This window comes from Corylus avellana, chromosome ca7, assembly GCF_901000735.1.
Source record: "Corylus avellana chromosome ca7, CavTom2PMs-1.0".
NCBI classification, from domain to species: domain Eukaryota; kingdom Viridiplantae; phylum Streptophyta; class Magnoliopsida; order Fagales; family Betulaceae; genus Corylus; species Corylus avellana.
Window position 1 is genome coordinate 11,155,583 of NC_081547.1, and position 25,776 is coordinate 11,181,358.

The window sequence follows — 25,776 nt, forward strand, 5'->3', positions numbered from 1 at the left end:
TGATCTTTTTGTGGAGATTGTTTCATCAACCGGATATCGTTACTCACTTGCAACGGATTCAAATAGGAATTTAGTGCCTCTCCTTCAACAGCTTCCTTTCGATGGGTGTTATTTCAAAGTTGGTTAGCTCTTTGGCTTGCTTTAAATACCACTTTGATTGTGCCCTTTTTTGGTCTGTTGACTAAGATCAAGTGGATTGGGATATTTTTTGGCCAATTTCCTATTTATTTGTATTTTATGCATTATATTGCTGGGGAACTCAACAATTTTTTAATTTTTTTATTCCTTATACCCTATCCTTATTTGCGTAAAAAAAAAAAAAAAAAAAAAAAACAAAGCCATGTAGGCCAATCATCATCCTTCACAAAAATATCCCTCTATAAATACCCCCATGATAGTTGTTTGTCTTTCTCTCTTAGAGGCCTCTTTTTCTCTCTCTCTATTTTTTTTTTTTTTTTTTTTTTTTTCTTTTGACCTTTTAACATTTTTCTTTCACTTTCCCGAGGTCCTCACTCGACCCCCCACCCCTAACCCTAACCTCTCACTTTCTCGGAAAATCGATTTTTTTCTCGGGAATCGCCGAGAAAATGCAGCAACAGAGGTTGAAGCAGCAGCAACAGGCTCTGATGCAGCAAGCTCTTCTTCAGCAACAGTCAATCTACCACCCTGGCCTCTTAGCACCTCCTCAGGTTCCAGCTCACTCCTTCTCATTTCCTTTGATTCTTGGTATTGATGATGATCTGTGTGATTTTGATTCTACGTTTTGCTTCGATTTTCTTCATTCTTGTTTTTTTTTTTTTTTTGAGGAAGTTTATGTGGAATCGGATTGTGGGAGCTAGGGTTAGCTCGGCTTGTTTGGACCTATATTTGAAAGATAGGGTTTTGGATATATTTATTTTTATAGAAGATTTTCTTTCTTTTTCTTTTTTCAATTAGAGAGAATTCGGTAGTATTTTGAATTTTACATTAGCTATATTTTCTTTGTTCTGTGTTTGATTGCTGTGAAAAATTGGGACTTGAATGGAAAGTAAAAGTAATTGAATAATATCGCGAAATGAAACACTGGTTTCTACTACGAGTGTTATTGTATCAAGTTCAGTTGAGTGAAGGGTGTGGAGTAGGCTATTCTTTTTCTCAGGTGAAATTGTTTACTTGTTCTCATCTTTAAAATTTTCACAATGACCCAATTAATGGAGATCCTTGTTTTGATATTTAGATGTTTCGATGCTTGTTGATGAATTTGTATTATCTTTACCTTTTTCTGTATATCTTGTGTTAGAAAGCTTTAGGTACTGTGCCTTACCATGGATGGACACTTTTCTGTTTAGGGCACTTGCGCTTTCACATAAAATTGCAAAAATCTGATTGTTTGGTAGTGCCTTTGAAAGGAATCAACGTTTTGAAAATGTGCAAACTCCTTTTTCGTGCAGTAGAACCTTGGGTGCTTTTTCATGCACAATTTTAAAGCCTAATTACGTTTCGTGTAGCAGGAATCATAAGCGTATGTTACCAAGATTGTCCTCATTAAACAATAAAATTCCGTGAATACCCACTGAAAACAAGAGCAAACCCTGGTTGTCTCTTTTTTCTCTCTCTACCTCTACTCTCTCGTTAATCTTCTCCTGATTACCGTGCTGGTCATCCTCTCTGTTTTCTACCACGACTCAACCTTTAAATTTCAGGTAAGCATCTTACCTTATCTCTCGAGCATGAACCTAAAAGCATGAGCAACAGTGAAACCCCAGTACTTGTTCAAGCTAATAGTACTTGTTCAAGCTAATAGTACTTGTTCTTCTTCTGCTACTAAAAGTGACTTTCCTTCTTCCTCCTCCTACTTCAAAGGGTAACTGCTCTCTCTTTTTCTTTCCAAAACCTTTCCTTTGTTGTCTCAAATCCACATGCTTCTTATTCTTTTTAATTTATGGAACGGAGAGAGTAAAAGATGTGAAGACAGACGAACAGGGAAAAAGAACTTGTTCGAACAGGGTGCCACTCGTTAGTATTTGCAATAAGGTTTTCATGTTATAATTTTGTTGGGCATTGAGCAGTGCAAAATAACAATTATATGAAGCTCAAAAACATAGTGGAACTGGTGAAAGTAAACGTTGCTATTTGTCCACTCAACTCTCTCTTGATAACCACACCTTATCTTTCTTTCTCGAGCAGTGAGCAGTGTAAATATTTGGTTTTGTTTTAATTCATTATTTCTTGAGCACTGTAAATATTTGTGGTTATTATTTCCAAGGTTAAGGATGAAAGCACTTCGTTGGATCCAACTAGAGGCAATCCTTTCTCGCCGAATTTTAGAAACAAAATCATCAAGATTGGCAAAAAGCTCTACAACAAGTGTGGGGCATCTGTTGTCTTTCTCATCATCACTTTATTCTTAACCTTTCTTTTATATTAAAGTTTTAAAGTTTAAAACTTAAGAAAAATGGAGAAGCATTTGTGTCCAAGAAACCCACCAAAAGAATCTCTCATGAGTTACAAAATCATGGTGACATTTGACCAGTTCTCACATTTCCTAAATTATAATAGGCTTTCCCCATAGTTGTATTCACTGTGTTACTGCCCCACACATGAAAACTTTGTTCTTCTAAATCAATGTTAAACACTACACCATTGACATCTCCTAGGTCTTACATTTACATAAGCATTAGATTTAAATATAACATACAAAAACAATAATTAGATTTATATATAACAGTATTATTATGTCTTTGTTGGTAATTTAAACCTGAAACTGCACTCATATAATATTTTTATCCAAACGCTCAAATGACAGAAACAACACTTCTACAAATTTTATCAGATGTTTAACTGCGATTTTCAAAATTGTGTCGTCATAAACTACGTTTTGAAATCTCTATTTTCAAATTGTACATTTTAAAACCCCAATCCCAAATGGACCCTTAGTAGATTTCCACTCCTTATTTTTTGTATTTTTCATAAAAATCATTGTGGGTTTATTCCTTTTCACTTGTATTGAGTCTTTGCCCTTGTTTTGGTCATGTTGACAGCTGTTTGGTTTTCCTTGGTCACCATTATGTATACTTTCGTAGCAATCTCTCTCTCTCTCTCTCATGGTAGCAAAATATGGAGAGAAAAAAAGACCCATTAAATCATTCTGGTGGATTTGTATTCTTCTTCTCTATACTTGGGTGTCTCTCATGTGTATGCCATGTGTATTTTGGGTTGGTCCCCTCTACACTTTTTAATAAGATCAAATTACCTATCAAAGTAAATAAATAAATCATTCTGTTGTTCACTTTGAGAGTTCATTTTGGCAGCATTTAATTAGGTTGAAAGTGGTGGAAAGTAACTGGATAGAAACTTCCTTTGATCTGACAATATCAATTAGTTTGAATGGCAGTAAGGTTGCACATAGAGTTATTGAGGACCATGTTTGATCTATCCTCCAAAATTGTTTTGCACGCAAATTGCATATGAAAGTTAAGTTTGTTGGCAGTAGAATATATTTCTCACCCTCATCATTGAATCCACTCTGATACATGGTTTTTGTTTTGACATAGAACCATTATTTTTATCCTCATATCATCGATATTTTTTTTATTATTACTTCTTTCATACACTTTGAAGGCAAAGAGAATGGAAGAACCAGAAATTTGTTTATTCTACTTTAAGTTTAAAAGCCAATTAAGCTATGACCGGAATTTAGGTGGGTTGAACATGCAACTGGAGGATATATATATATATATATATATATATATAATGAGTCTTTGAATTTAAGGATATATCATGATCTTGGACAAAGGGCTCTTAACACCATATCTGATGCGGACAGTAGCATAGGGAAGTTATTTTGATAGCACCATGGACAGTACTTAGAATTTATAGAACCATGAACTGCATCCCCAATTACTGTAGCAGGCCATTTTGGATTGTTTTGGTATATCTGATGATGGATTGACTTAGGTTCTTTTATTTTTTAGGCAGGAGCTTTTAGGTTTTACGGGTGTGAAATTAAGGTCGGATTGTAGCGTTTGAAGTCTGGATGCGTAAAGAGAAAATAGAAAAAGATAAATCTAGGCATTACACTTAGATTTCTTAATAATCATATAGAGTTTCCTTAGCATCATATATTGGATAATGATTGTATCACATAAACCTCAAATAGAACCTCGTAGCTTTGAGATTTTGGCAAACAATAGCCTCTATTGAATAGAAAACATTATATATATATATATATATATATATATATATTGATTTGGCACCGGGTATCCAGAGCTTCGCTCCGACTAATCCCAGGGGTGCACAGGCCCTCGGCAAGGAGTTTCCCGCAAGTGCACCTCGGTTAATTCAAGGAGCAAATCCCCAGTCTGATGGCCCCAAGAAATAGTTTGCACTCTGTGGGTTTCGAACCTAAGACCTTGAGGAGCATGTTCAAAGTCCCAAGCTGTCCAACCACTGAGCCAACCCCTTGGGGTTAGAAAACATTATATATATGCAATTAGATGATAAATACATAAACGTAATAAGACTTAGGCTTAATGGGCTTTGACTGCTTCCAAACTGAATTACTAGTAAAACCTCAAATAAATACCCTATAACATAATCGACCCAAAAGAGACCAAATAGATTGAAAGAGTAAAGCCCTTAACAGAAAAATTGGAAAAGTATCCCTGATTCCTAAAATGGATGTGCAAACTGGGCCAAATGGATTAACTCTGAGTGAAAATATCCGGCATCCTCTGGAAGTGTCTATATCTTCTTTTAGGTCGAAACAAAGAACTATTGTTTCTTCGTGTTTTAGGTTGGTCTGTGTGTCTTTTCTATGGAAGTATTACACCTTCTCAAATTGAAATAGTCTTGATGGGTGGTGGATAAAGCAGAATTTTTGTTTTATTTTGCTCTTTTTATTTTCTTTTCTTTTTCACATTTTCCTTTTGCAGATTGAGCCAATTCCAAGTGGAAATCTGCCTCCTGGTTTTGATCCGAGTACTTGCCGCAGTGTGTGAGTGTTTGTCTAGACATTTTTCTTTTTTTTTTTTTTTTTTTTAATTTTTTTTCCCTTTTTTTCTCTTTTTTCTTGTGTTTTTTTTTAATGCTTGTTTCATCTGCATGCTTATGAACTTAAGCATTTATTCATCTCTTTTTTATTCCTTACCACGAACTGATAGGAACTCTCTCGTGAGCTATGTGGATGGCTATCATTTTTCAAGTTATTACTCTATTCTTACCCATTCCACTAAAAGCCATTCAGAAAAATGTTAATTATTAGGACTAGTTGTATGTTATCTCTTGTTTTGGGAATGAAATTGAATACTTATATTTTGCTACGTTTTCGTTTTGTTTTGTTTTTTTAACCTGCTTTTCTACACCTTCTAATCTCTTTCTTGTTCAAATGTAGTTATGTGGGGAACATCCATACACAAGTAACAGAACCGCTTCTCCAAGAAGTTTTTGCAAGTACTGGTCCCGTGGAAAACTGCAAGCTTATTAGAAAGGAGAAGGTAGGGTTATCACTTGTCTGGATAGTTTGCATATTCTAACCCCAATAGGTAGTATAATTGGCTGTGGACCACTCTTCATGAAGTGGAGGTCTATAGTTCGAATCTCTCATCTTTCCTCCCTTTGAGGCCAATTACTTATATAATAAGAAAGAAGATAGTTTGCCTATTCTTTTCATATGTTCTAATTGATGTTTTATTTAATCGTTCTCTGAGTTGTTTAATGTGATATATTCTTTACTTAATTTACTTGCTTTCTCTGCCTTAAGCAGTCATCATATGGGTTTATCCACTACTTCGATCGCAGATCAGCTGCTCTTGCTATATTGCATCTGAATGGAAGGCATCTGTAAGTACATTTGTAAAAAATTTATGCTGATTTGACTTTGTATTTTTGCTTACATCTATTTATATGATTTTCAGGTTTGGGCAGCCTATCAAAGTTAATTGGGCATATGCTAGTGGTCAGAGGGAGGATACGTCAGGTTGGTACTCTTTTCATGTGTGCACTCTTATGCTTGAAACTCGTTTTTGCAATGCTGTGGCATGTGTTAGCATGGGCTCTGTGTCATACTGCTGTAATGATGTGCAGGTCACTTCAACATATTTGTGGGTGATCTCAGCCCTGAGGTTACAGATGCTACATTGTTTGCCTGCTTCTCTGTTTATCCTAGTTGTTCGTAAGCTTCATATCTTTGATCCATCCGTGATTCCCTTTTATTTTCTTGGCAGAATAACAAGCTTGATGGGACTGTTTTTTAAAAATTCAAGGAATGCAAAATTCAGTAGTTAACAAACTTATTCATAAATGCATGATGCTTACCATAATTCTTTGTGCCTTAATGGGTGGCATACAATCTGGTGTTTGCTGATTTCAGAGATGCAAGGGTTATGTGGGATCAGAAGACTGGGAGGTCAAGAGGGTTTGGGTTTGTTTCTTTCCGGAATCAACAGGTGATAACTTTATTAGCATCTGCTTGTTGTTAGTGGTCCCTTTCTTTACTGATATTCTTTATGATCATCATTTGATATTTTCCTAATCTGCTCAGGAAGCGCAAAGTGCAATAAATGACTTAACTGGTAAGGATGATTCAGTTATATGTCATATTTCCCTTTGTTTTTCTTTCTGGTGCCGTATTTGTAATGAAGCTGCAGTTATCAGCTTTAAGATGCTCCATTTTTATATTTCTGTGCCCTGAGGTAAAAATTACCAGGATTTAACTCTTTATTTTTGTGAATTCACATAATAAATTCTGAGAGTGTCTTGATAATGATCCAGAAAAATAAAAGAAAAGTTGAGGAAATAAAGAATTGTTAGTGATTACTGAAATTTCTGCTTCTCTCATCTCCCTCTGCTACGTTTGTTTATGATAAGTATGTATGTATGCATCCATATATTACTTGCATTTGTTCTATGAACCTGTTGCTTAATTTTTCAGGAAAGTGGCTTGGCAGTAGACAGATACGCTGTAACTGGGCCACAAAAGGTGCTGGTGGCAATGAAGACAAGCAGAGTTCAGATGCCAAAAGCGTGGTAGAACTAACAAATGGCTCATCAGGTGAGTCTGAGACAACCTGAGATAATGATGAGAATCAATGGTGGATTACCATTATCTTGTTTCATACATGGCAGGCTTTCACTACCTTATTTAGTGCTGCATTACCTCAAAGTTTTCTGCAAGGACAATTTATTTTTGGGTGATTATACGTTTTTTTTTCCTGGGCTTTGGGTGGATTATATTGATATCTTTTAATTTTTCTTGTTTTGGTGGAAGGAGAACAGATTTGGTTTACATAAGTTCAAAATTGTCGATTTTCCATTGGCTTCTTGGCTAACCGATGGTGTGTGAAGCTTGTGACATACTCTTTTTTTTATCTTGATCATGCAGAAGATGGCAAAGAGACTACAAGTACTGATACTCCTGAGAATAACCCTCAGTATACTACTGTTTATGTGGGCAATCTTGCTTCAGAGGTAAAAAAAACTATCTTGTATCAGTTTGTTGTTCTGTTCATTTACACTTACGTGTGCACAAATACACAGCACACAGACATTAATTTTGTTCTGCCATGTTTGTAAAAGTTCTACAAGCTTACTTTGGGGTATGGCAATAAGGTGGATTTGTGCACATTCCAATTTCTCATACCGACTCCACATCTTTACTATGAAGAGGGAGGGAATGATATAAATTTCTTTGTTATGTGTTCTTTCCACTATGTTTCTTAGAATATAGCAGAAATTCTTGAGAGATGTATGTTGTAGTAGTCTAATCTTTTATAGCGCTAACAGCAGCTTCCCTTAGATTTTTCTTAAATGTAGGGAATCAAACTACTTTTCGTTTTTAAGCTTCACAATAGCTTTCCTTATCTTTTTCCTATTTAAATGTTCTTTAAATTAAATAGTAGGAGAAAAAGAGGGGAAAGTGAAACCATTTAAATATTGTTTCAAATAAATGTTAGAGGAAAGAGCAAGCCTTTTTATATTAAAATAATGTTAAGGGAATCAAAAGTGCTACCCCAAATTTAGGGTAGTACAACACCAAGGAAGTTTGACCCCAAATTTAGGCTAGTACAACACCAAGGAAGTTTGATTCAGGTGATTTTTTAGTTGTTTTCCTATATTTAGGTAAGAGAATGGGATTTAGGGAAGCAGTTGTTAGTGCTCTTAGAAGTTTCGGTGGTGGTTCTAATCTCTAGGATATTGTATTTTTGTCTGATTTGCAGGTCACCCAACTTGATCTCCATCGTCACTTCCATGCTCTTGGTGCAGGAGTGATTGAGGAGGTCCGGGTCCAGCGAGATAAAGGCTTTGGTTTTGTGAGATACAGTAATCATTCTGAGGCAGCACTGGCTATTCAGATGGGAAATACCCAGTCGTATCTGTGTGGAAAACAAATTAAGGTTTGGTTTTCAGCTTGCTGGTAGCTAATAATAATACAGGACTCTTGAAAAAGAAAATCTGTGATAATTGTCGTGTGTTAAGAGTGTTAAACTGTTAATATTGTTTTAACTTTTCAGATAAGAAAAAAACCAGAAAGTTGGCTATATTTTCTTATTTATTTTGCTCTTATGTTAATGCAGTAAAATTCTTTTGGCAAATAATTTGGAATCTTGCTAGTTCCTTTTTTCTTTTCCCTTTTCTTCTGGTTAATTGGATGTTGACTATTTAGTGGTTTCCCTTGATGCCTGTAGTGTTCTTGGGGCAGCAAACCGACCCCACCAGGAACAACTTCAAATCCGCTACCCCCGCCTGCAGCGGCACCTTTACCTGGCCTCTCTGCGACTGATCTTTTGGCTTATGAGCGGCAACTAGCAATGAGCAAAATGGGTGGTGTTCATGCCCTGATGCACCATCAGGGGCAGCATCCTCTTAAGCAGGCAGCAATGGGAATGGGTACAGCTGGAGCAAGCCAGGCTATATATGATGGCGGGTTCCAGAATGTTGCTGCTGCCCAGCAGCTGATGTACTACCAGTAATTTAATGGTGAAACCTGTATTTCCTGCTTTCTGCGGGGATTTGTTTCAGTTTGTACCTCTAGGAAAGCTTTATTATATTGTCATTTTCCCGTCTCCAACGGCGAGGTTGTTACCTACCTTTTCGCATGCGTGCTGTGCTGTGTATGGATATATGTATCATCATGTATGTTTTGTGATCTGTACTTTGTAGCTAGGAGTGATTATGATTGTTAAGAGGGAATGCAAACACTAGTGTTTCGGAGTATTTTGACAGTCATCTCATACATGGGAATATATATAATCCGTTTTGAGCTATTATATAATACTAGTTTATAACCTGCTTCAGTATAATTTAATTTTAAAACTTAAACACATCATTTTTCTTTTTTTCTTTTTTTGAGTGAAAAGATCATTGCTTCATTAAAAAGAATCAGGAGAGAGGAGTGAAATCTCCTCCCTTACAAGCTTGTCAATACATTCTGGTAACACATCATTTTTTATTATAAGTTAAAAAGACGTATAAAAATATCTTACCTCTTTAAATAAAAATAAATAAATCTTTGTTCCTATAGGTATATATGATTTAAAATGAATAGTATAAAGAAAAAAAAAATAGCAAAAAGAGTACATTGATTATAATAATTATAGTAAACACAATTAATGACGCTAATTAATGACATGGATTATATTGAAATATAATTAACGCAATTTTTCAAAAAAAAAAAAAAAATAACGCAATTAATGATGTTAATTAATGACTGGTTTTTTTCTTAAAAAAACCGCTTATAATATTATTAAATTGTGTATCTGTTTTTGGAAAAGAAGTTTGATAATATTATTAATCTCAAAAGAAACAAGATTAATACACAAAAGGAACATGAAGAATTTCTTCCTTCCTTAAAATACCCCAAATATATGGTGGAATCTCTCCCACCCAAACTTGATATGTGGTATGAATGGTTGCCTCTCGAGCAAGCCCATGTGCTACACAATTCGCCTCTTGCAGTACGTGTATAAAATCAATTCTCCCTATCAATTGCAGCCCAGATTTTATATCTTCAACGAAATGCCTGAAGTTGCTATGGCAGGTCTAAAGCGAACGTACTGCTTTAACTACTTGCAATGCATCTCCTTCAAATAAAATTCCATCAACACCTAAGTCTTTTCCCATTAGCATTGCATGTAAAGCGGCATAAGCTTCAGCCATCACTGGATCCAGAGACATCTCATAAGATAGGCTGTGAGCAATAAGGCACTTCCCATTACAATCCCGAGCAATAATACCCAGACCCATCCGGTTCTTCTTGTTATCTATTGCTGCATCCCAATTGATCTTCACCTAGTTAATGGGAGGTGGCTGCCATTTAATATCCCCCCGAATAGCACTAACCCCGCCCCCCCTCGTCATGTTTAGAGTTGGCTTGTTGGAACTCCTCAAGATCCATTGTAGCCCTACGTAGTAGCATGTTTGGATGATCAAAAGCCCCTCCATGAATCACATTATTCCTCCGAAACCAGATCTTTCTAGCTACAATCCCAAACAACTCAAGCTCCTTTTTGTCACAACGTCCTAGCAAGTCCTCCATGATCTGATGAAAAGTACCTGTCCCAACTCCCCTCTTTTGCCAAATAATCGGGCCAGCACCCAACACATCACAAGTTGCCGGATAATTCCATAAGGTGTGTACTGTCGTTTCCTCTTCTTGTTGACAAATGGGATAAAGTTTGTAGAGGTTTATACCCTTACGTGATAGGTTAACTTTAGTAGGAAGTAGATCATTGCAAGCCCTCCACAAAAACAATTTCACCACATTAGGGACATTGAGCTTCCAACAGGCCTTCCACACCGGTGATTCTTGCACTATCCGTGACCCTTCACTTTGTTTTGCTTCGTTGATTTCTACCTCAAGATGATACACACTTCTGATCGTGAAATCTCCATTTTTGGTACATCTCCATATCAGGCGATCTTTGGGGAACATCGGACTTAAAGGAATCTATAGGATGGCCTTTGCTTCTTCTTCAAAGAAAATGTTATTGATAAGAGGGACCTTCCAGCCTCTAATGTCCCTGTCTATCAATTCCTCTACCCTTGCATTCGCTACCAGAAGAGAATTTGGTGACTGTACCATATAGGTAATCGGGAAAGGTAACCACCGGTCCCCCAACACCTTGATGTCGCAACCATTACCCACCCTCCAAATTAGACCTTGGCTTAAAACTTCTTTAGCCCCTATCATGCTCTGCCACATATAAGATGGTTTAAACCCAAAATTGCCTCCATAACCGAACCCTGGGGATAATACTTAGCTTGTAAGATACGTGCTGCCAATGAATCCGAATTTTGGAGGAGACGCCATAATTGTTTGGCCAATAGAGCTTTGTTAAAGGAAACCAAATCTCTAAAACCCAACCCTCCTTGATCTTTCGATTTCCCCATCTTAGCCCAACTCATCCATGGGATTCTTGCGGTATTCTCCTTATGACCCCACCAAAAACACTGCATCATCCCATTAAGCACTTTGCAAAAGGCTTTCGGAATTTAGAAAACACTCATACAATACGTCGGAATAGCTTGGACGATGGCTTTTATTAAAATTTTCTTCCCAACTTGTGAAAGAAATTTGACCTTCCAATTATTTAAGCAATTCCACACTTTGTCCTTAATATTCTGGAAAGCTATAGATCTCGACTTACCCACCAAAGTTGGGAGCCCAGGGTATTTATCATAACTTTGGGAAGCCAGGATACCGAGCAACTGAGAAATTTCTGTCCTCCTTAAATGACTACTATTGCGAATGAAAAAAATAGAAGTCTTATCTTTGTTCAATCGTTGCCTTGAGGCCGCTCCACATTTTTCCAAGATCTTAGTTACCCTTCTCCATTCTACCGAGTTTGCCTTGCAAAACAGCAAATTGTCATCCGCAAAGAAAAGGTGGCTAAGACGTCCTTTTTTGGAGGTAAGGAATAACACCTTTTTGTTCCGCTTCTGGCAATAGCGCACTAAGCACTTCCGCACAAATATGGAAAAGATATAGAGAAAGAGGATCTCCTTGTCGTACTCCTCGGGTCGGCTAAATATTTCCACAAGGATTACCATTAACCATGATAGCATAACTAGCAGTCCACACACACCTCATTATAAGCTAAATCCACCTGTCAGTGAATCCCATTTTAGCCATCACAGCCTCTAGAAAAGCCCATTCCACCCGGTCATATGCCTTGCTTATGTTGAGCTTAATCCCCATAAAACCGACTTTGCTCCACATACGGGTATGCATAGAATGTAGAGTCTCATAAGTTGTTGCTATTATATTGTTAGTCATTAGCCTACCTGGGAGGAAAGCACTTTGATAAGGACTAATAACATAGTGCAATACCACCTCCAAACGATTAGATAAGACCTTTGAAATAATCTTGTATAGAACATTGCAAAGGCTTATAGGCCGAAAATCAACAACACAACACGGATCATGTTTTTTGGGAATAAGTGCAATATGTGTGGCATTAATTCTCTCATCCATAATAGTAGAATTTAGAAATTGCAAAATCACCTGACAAACCTCCGGGCCTACAGTATCCCAATGATGTTGATAGAACCCAACTGTAAAACCATCAGGGCTAGGTGACTTTAGAGGGGCCATCTGGAAGAGAGCTATCCGCACATCCTCATCGATGAATTCTACTGACAACTGGTTATTCATGGCCTCAGAAACTGATCCTCGGATAGCACCCGTGACTTCCCCAAAGTTGGTTGGAGAAGCTGTCATGAAAGGTTTTTGGTAATACCCTACAAAAGCAAACTCCACAGTAGCCTAAGTACTACATAGCCGGCCCTCCTCATCCTAGATTTGTAAAATCTGGTTGCGTCTCTTTCTTTGGTTGGCACAAGCATGAAAGTACTCGGTATTCCTATCTCCATTCCTCAACCACTCCTCCTTAGCCCTTTGACGCCATCTTAAGTCCTCTTGTTCCAACAAATTATTAATCTCCTTCTTAAGAGTTTTTTCATATTCCTCATCACGCCCCACATCCTTACATCGAATTGTTTCCAATTCTCTTGTTTTGTCCCGAATGATATCTTTAGCCCTCACCACTTCTTTCCACACCCACTGCTTGAGAACTCTTTGGCATCGTGTGAGATTTCCATGCATGTTATCCCACGGGTTCTCGTGTCTATTCTTTTTCCTCCACGTCTGTTGGACAGTTATCTTATATCCTGCAAGGCAATTCCAGCTAGCCTCAACCTGAAAGGGCCTCCCCTTACTCCATTTCAACTTCCTACCATCCGTAAAAGAAATAGCCAATGGATGGTGGTCAGAACTTCTACTAGCCAAGACCTCCACATCCACATCCCCAAAACTACCACACCACTCATGAATAGCAACCACCCGATCCAACCGCTCTTGTGTGAAAGCTCGACCATCTCTACCATTATTCCAAGTGAATTTGGGATCTCTAAACCCCAAATCATTTAGACCACAATCTTCAAGAGTACGTTGAAATTCCTCCATTTGACGCCGACCTTTTGTGATTGCCCCTCTCTTAATAATATGATTTATATTATTTGTTTCCTTGTTTGATCCGAACATTAATAATAAATAATTTATATATGGAAAACTCTTGAAATATAATTAACGCAATTAATGATGCTAATTAATGACCGGTTTTTTCTTAAAAAACTGGTTCATTCTTAAAAAACTAGTTAAAAAATTATGTCTTAAAAAACCGGTTTAGCCTTTAAAAAAAATTGGTTCACGCCATATGTCGCAATTTTAAGGCACTTATGGGAGGGTTTCAACTTATATATATATAATGAACCTTGTGGTTGGAAATTTACCAACATTTCTCCAGCGGTCTGGTAACACCGACAGAACACAACAATTAATTACTATTTCACCGCCGGTAACTGTACAAGTATAATGGGATTGTGAGTTAACATAATATCCTAAAATCCCCCCTTGTGGGTTTAGGCACCTCGTCAGGTGTCAGTATTTGAAACGTGATTGAATATGATGTAGGCAAGTCAGGAGGGGTGAGTTAGAGCTTGTTTGTGATTGCGTTTGAGAAATTAAGCTTTTAAGTCAAAAAGAGCTTTTGGACAAAAGCTTCATTTTTAAGCTTTTGCCAAAAGTGCCTTTTTGTAATTTTTAGGATTTTTGGACCCTTAAAAGCACTTTAATTTTTTTACCAAACAAATACTTTTTTCTTCAAACGGACTTTTTGAGTGTTAAAAGCACTTTTAGGTCCCTCAAACGCAATCTTAGAATCTCGCCCCTCACTCGAGCTGCTTGACGTAGGGTTTGACCGGATTTATCAGCTGCCGACCAATTTAAGCAACAATTCAACTCAATTTCTTTTGATTTTAGTTTTTTTTTAGCATTTAGACTCTTCATATTTCCAACAATTTTCCAACTTGAGGAGATTTCTTATCTTTAGATTATTTATAGCATTGGAACTCTTTAGAAGAAAGAAAAAATCCTTTTCAAACGTTTGATTATCTAATCTAATCTAATCTAATATCTAATGTTGAATATACAAACTTTGGTGAAACGTTGTGCCTTTAGTTATTTTTTCAAAACAACATTTATAATAAAATAGCATATCCAATAAACATTAAAGCAAGCTTCTTTTCCATACCTCTCTCCCCACTCTGTTTCTCCCAAACGTCTATGGCATGCGGCTTGGTTCAAGATATTTTGGTGAACAAAGCAAAGCAATCAGACAAAGCAATAAAAGAAGCAAAGCAATCAAAAAGAGAGAAAGAAAAAGATGAACCATCATGTTTGGCACTCAGCCAATCGAGTTTTAAAGGTTCCCATTTTTTTCATGTATAGAAATTTGAATTTTATTATTATTATTATTCTTCATTTGTGACGTATATTTCGGTAGTTGTTGGTGGCAATTTGATTAGGAAAATTACTCTTTTCAAATTCATTAGTTTTGGACTTGATTTAAAACACCATATTTCACATTTTCACTCAAAAGCCACTTACCCTCATTTTCACGTTAAGAATTTTGAATTTTATTTTATTTTGTTCTTCATTTGTGATGTATATTCCGGTAGTTGTTGGTGCCAATTTGATTAAGAAAATTACACTTTTCAAATTCAAAACGGACACATTCCTTCACTTCCCAAAATGTCAGTTTTGAACTTGGTTTAAAACACCATGTTTCACACTTTCACTCAAACACCACTTCCCCTCTTTTTCACGTATAGAAATTTGAATTTTTATTTTTTATTTTTCATTTGTGATGTCTATTTTGGTAGTTGTTGGTGCCAATTTGATTAGGAAAATTACTCTTTTCAAATTCGAAACTGGCCTATTCCTTCCCTTTTCAAAACATTAGTTTTGGACTCGGTTTAAAGCACAATGTTTCACACCTTCACTCAAACACCACTTCCCCTCTCATTAAACGTAAGTTTTAGACGAAATGTCAGATTTACATTTCGAACGTAAGTTTCACTTTGAATGCTCAAATATCTCTCTCACCCTTGACTTCGACGAATTTTCAGTCTCTTTTCGCAGGCTACTTTACATTTGCGTGTTAAGAGATAATGATAAATAATGTAGAAACAATGATAAATAAACCATTAGTTTCTTTATTTTTTGTCGTTATGTATTTATTTTCTCTCTTTATTTTTTGTACTAACTTTTATATTATTTTTTAACTTCTGCTCTAAAAGTAGTTTCATTTACATTATATATTGAGATTTGAGAAGATGATCAAAACATTTAAAAAAAAAAAAAAAAAAAACCTCTATTTGAGAATAGGGACGGAGCCAGGCTTGAGAATGGGCAAGGCCCATGGCTGAAAAAATTTAATGGGCAAGGGCCCATTAGCAAAAAAAAAAAAAAAAAATTAACCATAAAAAAATTGTGATATTTTGTCCTTATTTTGTGTGGTTCTATTATTTCGTTTTCATATATATATTGAAATTGGTTATTTTTTATTTTGTAAATTTTTCACTGAATTGAGGAAAATGATAGTGAGAGAGAATTTCCTATCTTTTTTGTTTTTTTTTTTTGTCCTTATTTCATGTTCCAATATATGTATTATTTTTACTTTATTTTCTAAAAGTAGTTTCTTATACATTATATAATCAAATGATAGTCGAAAGAAAAAATCTGTATTTGAATTGATATCTTCTTAAACCTATCAATTTTATGGGAACCAAGAAAATTATATATAAAAAGAAAAGTATTTTCTATTATATTAGTATTTTCCATTTTCCGTTTGTCTGTCTTTATTTTATGTGGTTTTGTTTTTCCATTTCCCTTTTTGTTCCTTATTTTCTTTTCTAATTTATAGATTACTTTTTATTCAACTTTCTATCATTGTCGGAGGGCCAAAAAAAGACAAGTGGCTATTTAAAATGCTGTATCCATTTTAAGTTAGACCATGAGTTTAAAATCAAGAGGCACGTTTAAGTGAAATAGTGCTTTTATTTTTGTTTTTTTTTTTTTTTTTTTGAAACAGTTCAATCTCATTCATTGATAAACGAGTATAAAGATCAAACAACACAGCAGCTACGAGGTTACAAGCGTCAAAGATGACGTACTACATTCTAGACTCATACAAAATTCGCTAACCTATGACTAATTTTCAAATTAAATAACAGATCTATGCCAAACAAACTCAAACCAATGCATACGTAGCTCTTATTCTTTGGCATTGAGGGCAGAGAACCCCAAGCCAAAACTCATTTGCCTCGACCCGAAAGCTAGGATAACGTTTACATCCACAACCCAAAGGTCTGGACCAAAGCAACTACCCCGACGGCATCAGGCAAGTAGATCGAGAGAGAGGACCGAACATTATTATAAGCAAAAACAAAACCGATACAGGGAAACTAAACAAGACTGAAAGAACAAAAAAAGGAAAGCTAGACAAAATTACAGGGAAATAACCAACAGAAAAAAGCACACTAAGAGGATGACAGCAGTCGGAAAGAAGAGCCAATCGTGCGCTCGCTTGAAACCAAAAACGGACGGGGGCGTTGGAAGCTCATCGCGGTGGGGGGCGCGAGAAAAACGCCCAGTAGAGGGCGGTGGGCAGCGGAGCAGGCACGAATGAGATCGGCGGCTCACTCAAACAGAGGGGGAAGTTTGAGTGAAACCCCATGAGCATCACCCACAAAGAGTACGTAAACAAGCAGAAATAACAAAAGCAAAAACATAAAGAAACAAACACAAAATCTAGCAAAAAACAAGAAAATGAGAGAATATAAGAAAATAAAACAAAGAAATAAGAAACCCAAAACAGTAAGCACGTCGGGGAGGAAGGTTGCCAGGGAAAAATGGCCGAAACATGAAGAACCTGGAAGGAGCCGAAGAGGACAGATGGAGGGGTGAGCGACAACGTGGGTTCGGCAAGGATAGTAGCTCGGGCACAGAACGGCCGATCCAAAAGCCTAAAGCAAAAAAAGGGGACCAAAGGAGGGGGAAGAGGCAGAGAGGAAGGGAAATGAAAAAATCGCCTAAAGAGTTAAGGGCATCAGGCAAATAGGCTAGCTAGCTAAGAGAAAGAGGGTGACGGGAGGGGAGAGGGGAGGCAGAAGAGGGAGAGGGGAAGAGCACTAGAGGGTGGAGAACAAAGGTTCTCCCCCTCCGACAGCGCTCTCTGGTAGAGATGAAACCCTAGCAGATAAGGGACGGGGAAAGACGAATAATTTTTTTTCTTTCAAAATTTTATTGAAAAACAGAGCTTTTGTTAATCAAAACATACGTTCGTTTCTTTTGCCAATCAAAGGGCTGACAAGTTTTTATTTTAAGTGAAACTATGCATGTTATCCTCCTAGTGAAATGTTGTTATTAAAATTGCCTTCATAGTTTTATTTTCCCACCATTCCACTTTTCAACCAGTTTTCAATTAACCGTGTGTGCAGTTTTTTACAATAGGGCCCAGTTTGGTTTGCGGAATAAACCCTTAGAATGGACTAGCTAATCCTAGGTATAGCTATTCTTTTGTTTGGTAACACACTATTCTCGGGAATAGTCTATTCTCATGGGACTACTAATCCCATACACACAGGATTAGCTAAGCCACTAAAAAACGTGTGGCTTTTCTAATCCTTTTTCTGTGGGATTAAATTACTGTCTAAGTTGCCACAAAACCCCCAACCCTTTAGACACCCACAACCGTCTTCACGTCTTCTTTGCAAGGTATGTCTCTCTCCATCTCTTCTATCTCTCATCTCTCGCCCCCTCTCTCTATTTTGAACAAGTTTTTTCTTTTTTTACTTCGATCTTTCTTCTCTCGTCTTTTTTCTTCTTCTTCTTCTTCTTCTCTCTCTTTCTTTCTCTCTCTCTCTTTGTTTCTCTGTTTCTCTACAAAGCAACAATTTTTCATCCCTCTCTCTGTTTCTCTACCAGTTTTTTTTTTTATCTCTCTCTCTCTCTCTCTCTCTTTCTCTCTCTCTCCGTTTCTCTGTTTCTCTACAAAGAAACAGATTTTCATCATTCTCTTTGTAGTTTTTTATTTTTTATTTTTTATTTTTATGGCATGCTCTGATTATCTCAGTTTTTTTGGTGATCCATTTTTTATTACTGCATAAAATTTTTTTTAAAAAAATAAAATAAAAAAAGCCACATACCTGACATAATTAAAAACAAAAAAAATTATAGTATAGTTTTTTATCTTTAAATAATAAAGAAAGAAAGTCCTTAATAATTTAAATTATATTTGTATTATAAGGGTATTTTAGGAAATTTGGCCACAATATGATTCAATTCATCAACATATTGTATTGTACCAAACGAAAGAATACATATTCTGGCTCTGTTTGTTTCGGCGTAAAATATTTTCCGTTGTAAAATATTTTCAGGGAAGTGAATTTACAGGAAAATATTTTCCAATGAAAACAATTTCCGGCATTTGGCGCGTGCACAGAAAATCACAAATATTTTTTATATTCACAACATAAAAATACTAATATATAATAATTTAAAAAATAAAATATAAAAATACTCCCCCGAGACTTGACCAGGACCCGCCTGCCCAGGACCTCGCCGAGAGCTGCCCTGGACTTAATCAGTATTATTTATAATTTTAAATATTTATACAAATACTAATATACTATTTAGTATTTATAAGTAGATTGATCACCTATTTCACTGATTGACTTATGTTTAAGATGACCATGATAAGTATTAGAATATTATCTTTAAGACTTATGTGTTATCTAGCCTACTGAATGTAGTTTCGATTTATCCATTACAATGGCTCCAACAACCGATCGAAAATACGTTATGAATATATAAAATTCTAATTGAGATTGCAACGCATGTTAATTCCATGTTAATGTAACTTTTTCTTCTTTTCTTTTTACTTCATTTTTTTATTTATAATTTTTAGATTTTGTTCATCCATTTTAATGGAGATTTTGTTTATTTTATATTTATTAAAAAAATATTTTGTTTATTTTTCTCTGTATTTATTTCGAACGTTCAAAATTAAATGAGTTTTATTTGTATTAAAATGTAGGGTTAAATACCTTTGCACCCAATGTGGTTTAACAACTTTATTTTTTGCTTCATCGATTTGACTTTGTATCATAGATGGTACCTCAATAATGGTAAAAGAGAAAATAGTACTTCCATTTAAATTTCATCTAAAATTTGATGAAAAGCCACGTCTGCACTATAAAAAAATTGACATGTGTCCATATACTAATAAAAAATATTAAAAAATTTTATATATATATATATATATATATATATATATATATATAGGAGCCACCCTTTTGGACAACATGGCCACGCCCAATTTGCAAAATGGGGGTGGCCAGCCACCTCCATGTTGTTGAAAGGAGTGGCTCGAGCAACCTCTTTCCCTTTTTATTTTATTTTATTTTATTTTTTATAATTTTTTGAATTTAAAATTTTTATTTTTTATTTTTCATAAATATATGGAAATATGTCGATTTTTTAATGGTCCTGACGTGGCTTTCCATCAAATTTTGGAAGAAATCTAGACGGAGGTACCATCTCCTTTTTTTGCCATTATTGAGGTACCATCTATGATACAAAATAAAACCGCGGGGGGGAAAAATAAAGTTATTAAACCACAGGAGGCAAAAAAGTATTTAACCCTAACATTTAATAGGTCTTATATTTTAATTCATTTGATATCAGATTTTTTTTTTTTTTTTCTTTTGTGTGATTTATTCGGATTTTCATGCATTTTTGGATTTTTTTTTTCTTCTCTTCTTAAGAGCAAAAGAAGGAAAAAAACTTATTTGATTGTTGTACATAAAAGGAACATGAAGAAATAAAATGAAAAGATTTATTTGATTGTCCCCAAGGGTTAGCTCAATCGACTGTGGACTGCACCTCATGAAGCAGAGGTCACTAGTTCGAATCATCTCACCCCCTTCCCTTGTGTGAACATGTCAAAAAAAAAAAAAAAAACCCTTTCAAAATACTTAAGTAGATAATGAAGCATTGAACCTAATGTGAGATGATTTATTTGATTGCCTTGAATATTGAGTGAAAGTATTTGTTTTTGTTTATTTTACTTTGTATTTTTTAACCATGATTTAATGAATGTTTTTTTATTTTGAGTAGCCAAATAATTAATTGAATGAGGAGAAAGAAATTAGTTAGTAATTACATATAATCTTTTAAAATTCTTTCAAGTAAATTAAAAATAAATAAATAACCCACGCATAGCGCGGGTTATAGGCTCGTTGTTATAAGAGCAGAGTTGATGTATTCAGAAAAACACTTTTTTTTTTTTTTTTGATAATAAAAATTTTGAATTTTCTTTCTTTGCAAAGCTAATTGCTTAGCTTGAAAGTGTTTCATATTGAAGACACATAGTCTTCCTTTTTATCGTTTCTGCTACGTCAATTGGTATCAAATCCTTGATTAGCCTAATTTGATGGCAAAAGACGAGCACGCAAGTAACTACTCTGACAATGAAGATGTTAGGGAATTGTGCCTTAAATCCTAATGATTTTATATATCAATGATGACATTCAATGTTTGTAATGAATATATATTTTATTCACTGATTAAATTATTTTGAGCATATATGACATATAAAATGTATTTTACATGCCTATTACCAGTAGTTCATCATGTATGTGAAAGGTCATAGGATAACATTGAATATGGCTATGAGTGTGATGTAAGACGATATTTGCCTTTATTTTCTGTAAAAACGAAAATAAAGAAAATATCAAAAATAATATTGGAGCAGAGCTACTTGATCAGAATTTTACCATTTTTAGACAATGGAAGTACAAAAGGAAAAATTGCCACAATTCCCGCTGATTGTCAATTTTATATTAGGGTTTTATTTTATTTTATTAGTACTTTATTTCCTTTCCTTATTAGGATTAGGTTTCCTACTGCTACTAAGATTAGGTTTATTATTACTACTAGGATTGTGTTTATTTTCTCTACAACTATTTCTCTTCTATAAATAGGCTAGTTTATTATGTAAGACTAACTCATTGAATTATTATCAAATCAGAGAATTATCTCTCAAATACGCTGTGGAGTTTTATCTTTCTTTTAGTTTGTGGGCTTGTTTTTATCTTTTTGGGTAGAAGACGAAGACGCTTCACCTTACAGAATCAAAGACGCTGATCTTTGATTAGTTACCTTAGTCTTCCGCTACGTCAGTTGGTATTAGAGCAGGCTTTATCCTAATCATAACCAATCAGCGCAACGGTGACAAACTTCTCCAACAACCCAGCTTGCTAGGGAGGGACTCTTTCGAGAGTCAAATTCATGGGTTATCCGAGCCGGCGTTATCCAGATTCGATGGCCAACTTATACTACAACAACAACTTCTATAATGACGCCGTTCGTGAGAGAGATGTTGTTTTGAGATCCGATTACCAGTGATACATTAAACACTTAAAGGCTCCTTGGAGAACCGAATTCCAAGAGTTCAAGCAGACTATGCACGCTATGCAACATGAGATGCGCAAGATGTGGAAGATGTTGGAATGCATGTATATGGGTTCCCATTGGAATCACATGGACAATGATGCTAAAGATGACTATGGGATTTGAGTGAAACCCGTTCAGTTTTCATATGTTGAAAGGTTCTTTGACGATGATGTAATTCACATTCGACCTGGTCGTAACCATACGCATAAATCTACAAATAGGCACTTTGCCTATGAAGAGAATATTAATTATGGTGAAAGACATGTGGAAGCTGTTAATTTGGTTAAAAAAATGGAGTTGCCGTTAGAGAAAAAATATGTGCAGCCACAAGTTTTTGATACATAGTTTTCAAAAACACTCTGAAAATTATTAGTTCTTGTGTTAACTCATGAAGAATAAAAGTTTAAAGATTTTAAGAGTCAAGCAAGAGTCCACACTCTCTTGGTTATTATCAGTCATTGGTGAGAAGATCTAAATGTCTCAATATTCTAGAGATCAACTGTGTTATTGGAGAAGAAGAAGAAGCAAAAAGTTTTTGCTCATAGCCAAGGCATGACTTTAGATCTTCAAGTAAGTAATTTTTGTTCTTGCTATTTATTGAAATAGCAGTTGTTATTCATATATTATTCATAAATTTTTCTTGGGCATGGGAATATGATTCTTTTCGCTGCACAAATTTTGATTTGCGTATGTATTTCCAACGGAAGATTGTGGAGTGCATGTAACACCACACCCCAATGACACACAATATTATCCGCTTTTGGCTCCCCTGAACCCAACTTCCTAAGAGGTCACCCATCCTGGTACTACTCTCGCATAAGCTCGCTTGACTGCAAAGTTCTAATGGGATTATGACCATCATGACTTTAAAATGCGTTGTTGTTATGAAGAGTGTATGTATACATATAAGCACATCTTCATACCTAAGCGATGTGAGATGCCACAGTGCAGGCTCTATGGGCAGCCGTTCAGGCTCAAGTACAAGGTTGATAGTATCGAACACATGATGTGAGAGATGCCAGAAGGCATCATCAGCCCTACGATTGGCGGCAATCGGAATAACCATCATAATCGGAACCGTGTTGATGATGTAGATTGGCGCAAACCGGTAGTTGGTTATGGTCCTATATCCTAGCGGAGACCTCGAGTCCTATATCCTATTGTTTGTGGAAAAGGAGAATGTTGGTAGGCGAAACCAAAAGAACTCTCATAACTTTCGAGCTATGATTGATCTACCATTCTTTAACATACATCTCCATGTCGAGAGCTTTCTCGAGTGGCTACTTGAAATGGATAATTTATTTGATTATATGTAAATACTAGAAGCCCAACAAGTGAATTCACTCATATATAAGTTATGAGGCGTGTTTTAGCTTGATGGGAGCAAACACAAAACAATAGGAGGCGACAAGGGAAGTAGCCCATGGCTGATTCGTAAGTTTGAAGTTTAGGGTGTAAAAATGAAACCCTAACCCCAAAACTCCATTTTTATAGCTCAAGATGCGACCTTTTTCGCTTTCCAAAATGAAACTATCCAAACAGTTTTTAAAATCATCCTAATAGTTTTTGTAACTGTCCTAATGCTACCTCTGGACTGCATTGCACAATGCTTATAAAATGGGCATAACTTTTGATGTGACTCCAATCTGAAAAGCTCTATTTGAAGCGCACGTCTTTTTCTTTTTAATACAGTGTTTTCAATGTTTTCTACCCTTTAAGAAATCAACCTTAACTTTCGCACCTCAATTGCTCAAATAATTATTTTCCTAATAATTCCCTTTTAGTTACCACATATTTTTACTGAATTGATCATTATTACACATAGTTTCACATTTTCAATTTATGATTTTGAAAGGGGATATTACATATTAGAGTATATGATAAGGATATAAATTCTTATCATAAAAGAGGATTGGATTACCCTAAATTTATAGATTTGATGAGAATTGAATTACCTTAAATGAAATGATTTGATTAGGATTAGATTGGATTTGAGTAAATTCAAATAATTTGTAAGCTTCATAAAGAGAGCCGCTTGTACACAATCATATCGGGCAATAAAACCACAATATAGCCTATAAAGCTCTACCCTAGTGGCTAGCAGTGAATGTATGTGTCTAACACCAAGCCACACGTAAAATCATTATCTCCATGTTCTCTTATTCTTTCATTTCTTCTTTCATTTTCCATTTAATTATAAACTCGAGAAAAATACATATACCCCCCTCAAACTACCACCTTATTGTCAATGTCCCCCTAATAATAATAATAATAATAATAATAATAATAATACCAATTGTGTCAATGTCCCCTCTAAAATACCAAAAAAATCTCAATGTTGCCCTAAGGACAAAAGTACCATTCAAAAAAAAAAAAAAAAAAAAGACCCAAGGGTGGTTGAATGTATCGCCTCAAAAATTAATTAACTAGTAATTAATTCCACGTTTCGTCTCCCAGCCTTATTCTACTCCGAACAAGACTCTATGACCTCTACTCCTCAAAAAGGCTGAGGATACTAAACAACAGAAACAATAAGATTCTATAAACATTAATCATTACAATCAGAGCATCTACCAAGGAATATCAAAGTAGCGAAAATCACACTATACACATCATCGTTACAATGGATCTATACTATACCTTAATATGCAAGCATGCATAAAGCTCTAATTCTACAACATAACTCAAAAGTACTAATTACCATGAGTATCTATCTAAGTTTGCAATAAGTCCTCAAGCATCTCCCTGGTCAAATCCTCCACAATAACTGGGTGCTTCGCGGTAGCCATCTTCTGCTAAACTATCTCTAATAGCACATTTGCACATATGGAGAAAAAAAAGGGAAATAATACAAGGGTAAGTCCGATGACTTAGTGAGTATAAATGCACATGACGTACCCGTCATTAGTTTGTGGATTTAGTTATTTATAAAGCACATGCAACATTATAACAGTTTATTATGGATGTGATATATATATATATATAATCATGAGTAATAATAATAGTTCAACCGTATGGTTACCTGAGATATTACTCATTCTCAGCGGGGTTGCCGTTGTCTCGAGGGACCTATAGTACAACACCGGTGCCCCGGATATTACACGGCTACCATACATAACACTAGTGGCACAACCGAGTCCGACCTCAGGTGACCCACACCACTAATGATGTCTGTCCTATAGTGACCATCCATTGGGAATGGCTGCGTTTTGGCCACGAAACCATTGGATCCAAAGCCCCCCCACACACACATGACCATAAAGTTAGCCTGTATAGTAAGCCCATGACCCTTATCCTGCACGTACCGGTATACCATATAATACTATGCAATTAATCTTATAAGTCTTTTACATACATAGTTTTACAAGCTTCATTGTTAATTTATTAATCAACACTTACCTATCAAAAAAAAAAAAATTATTAATCAACACATGTTTTCGCAAAAGAGAGTTCACAGTAGTTTCAAAATGTATTTTCTGAGAGTTGCAAAATATGCATGTCTGATATATATAAAATAAACGTGCAATGCAGGAAAAGTAACAACAAGCATCAATGTGAGTTTACACTCACCTGAGTCGTAAAGCTTATCCATAAAATTCCTTTGATGCTCCATAACCTTGAATACTAAGAAAAGACCTATCATTAGTTCTAAATACAACTAAAACGAACCTATGACATGAAAATAGAGGCTATCGGATGTCTAGCCAAAGTGGCGTTTCCTGGAACACCTCTGACCGTGGCCGTACGTCTGCTAAAATACTTCGAACCGTACGTTCGGGCTTGAGGCCGTATGTCCGCTTAGAGAGTTTCAGGTAGAACCTCATTTGGTTCAACCATCCTCCTATCCTCCCGAACTAATTTCTACGGTTACCAAAAGGCCTTCTAAGACTACCTATCTCGAAACAACATCTCCATGCAAAAGGAAATATTCCCAACAAGAA

General features: G+C 35.6%; 1 protein-coding gene across 1 annotated transcript; it reads left to right on the forward strand.

Annotated features, from left to right (window-relative positions):
* The first annotated feature begins 456 nt into the window (after window positions 1-456).
* LOC132186376 (oligouridylate-binding protein 1B-like) lies at window positions 457-9,192 on the forward strand. Its single transcript, XM_059600312.1, has 12 exons — window positions 457-689; window positions 4,914-4,975; window positions 5,372-5,474; window positions 5,744-5,820; window positions 5,895-5,956; window positions 6,064-6,151; window positions 6,350-6,425; window positions 6,521-6,551; window positions 6,911-7,030; window positions 7,361-7,446; window positions 8,196-8,372; window positions 8,664-9,192. The coding sequence occupies exons 1-12, from the start codon at window positions 588-590 to the stop codon at window positions 8,946-8,948; spliced, it is 1,269 nt and encodes a 422-aa protein (XP_059456295.1). The 5' UTR covers window positions 457-587; the 3' UTR covers window positions 8,949-9,192.
* Window positions 9,193-25,776: the final 16,584 nt, after the last annotated feature.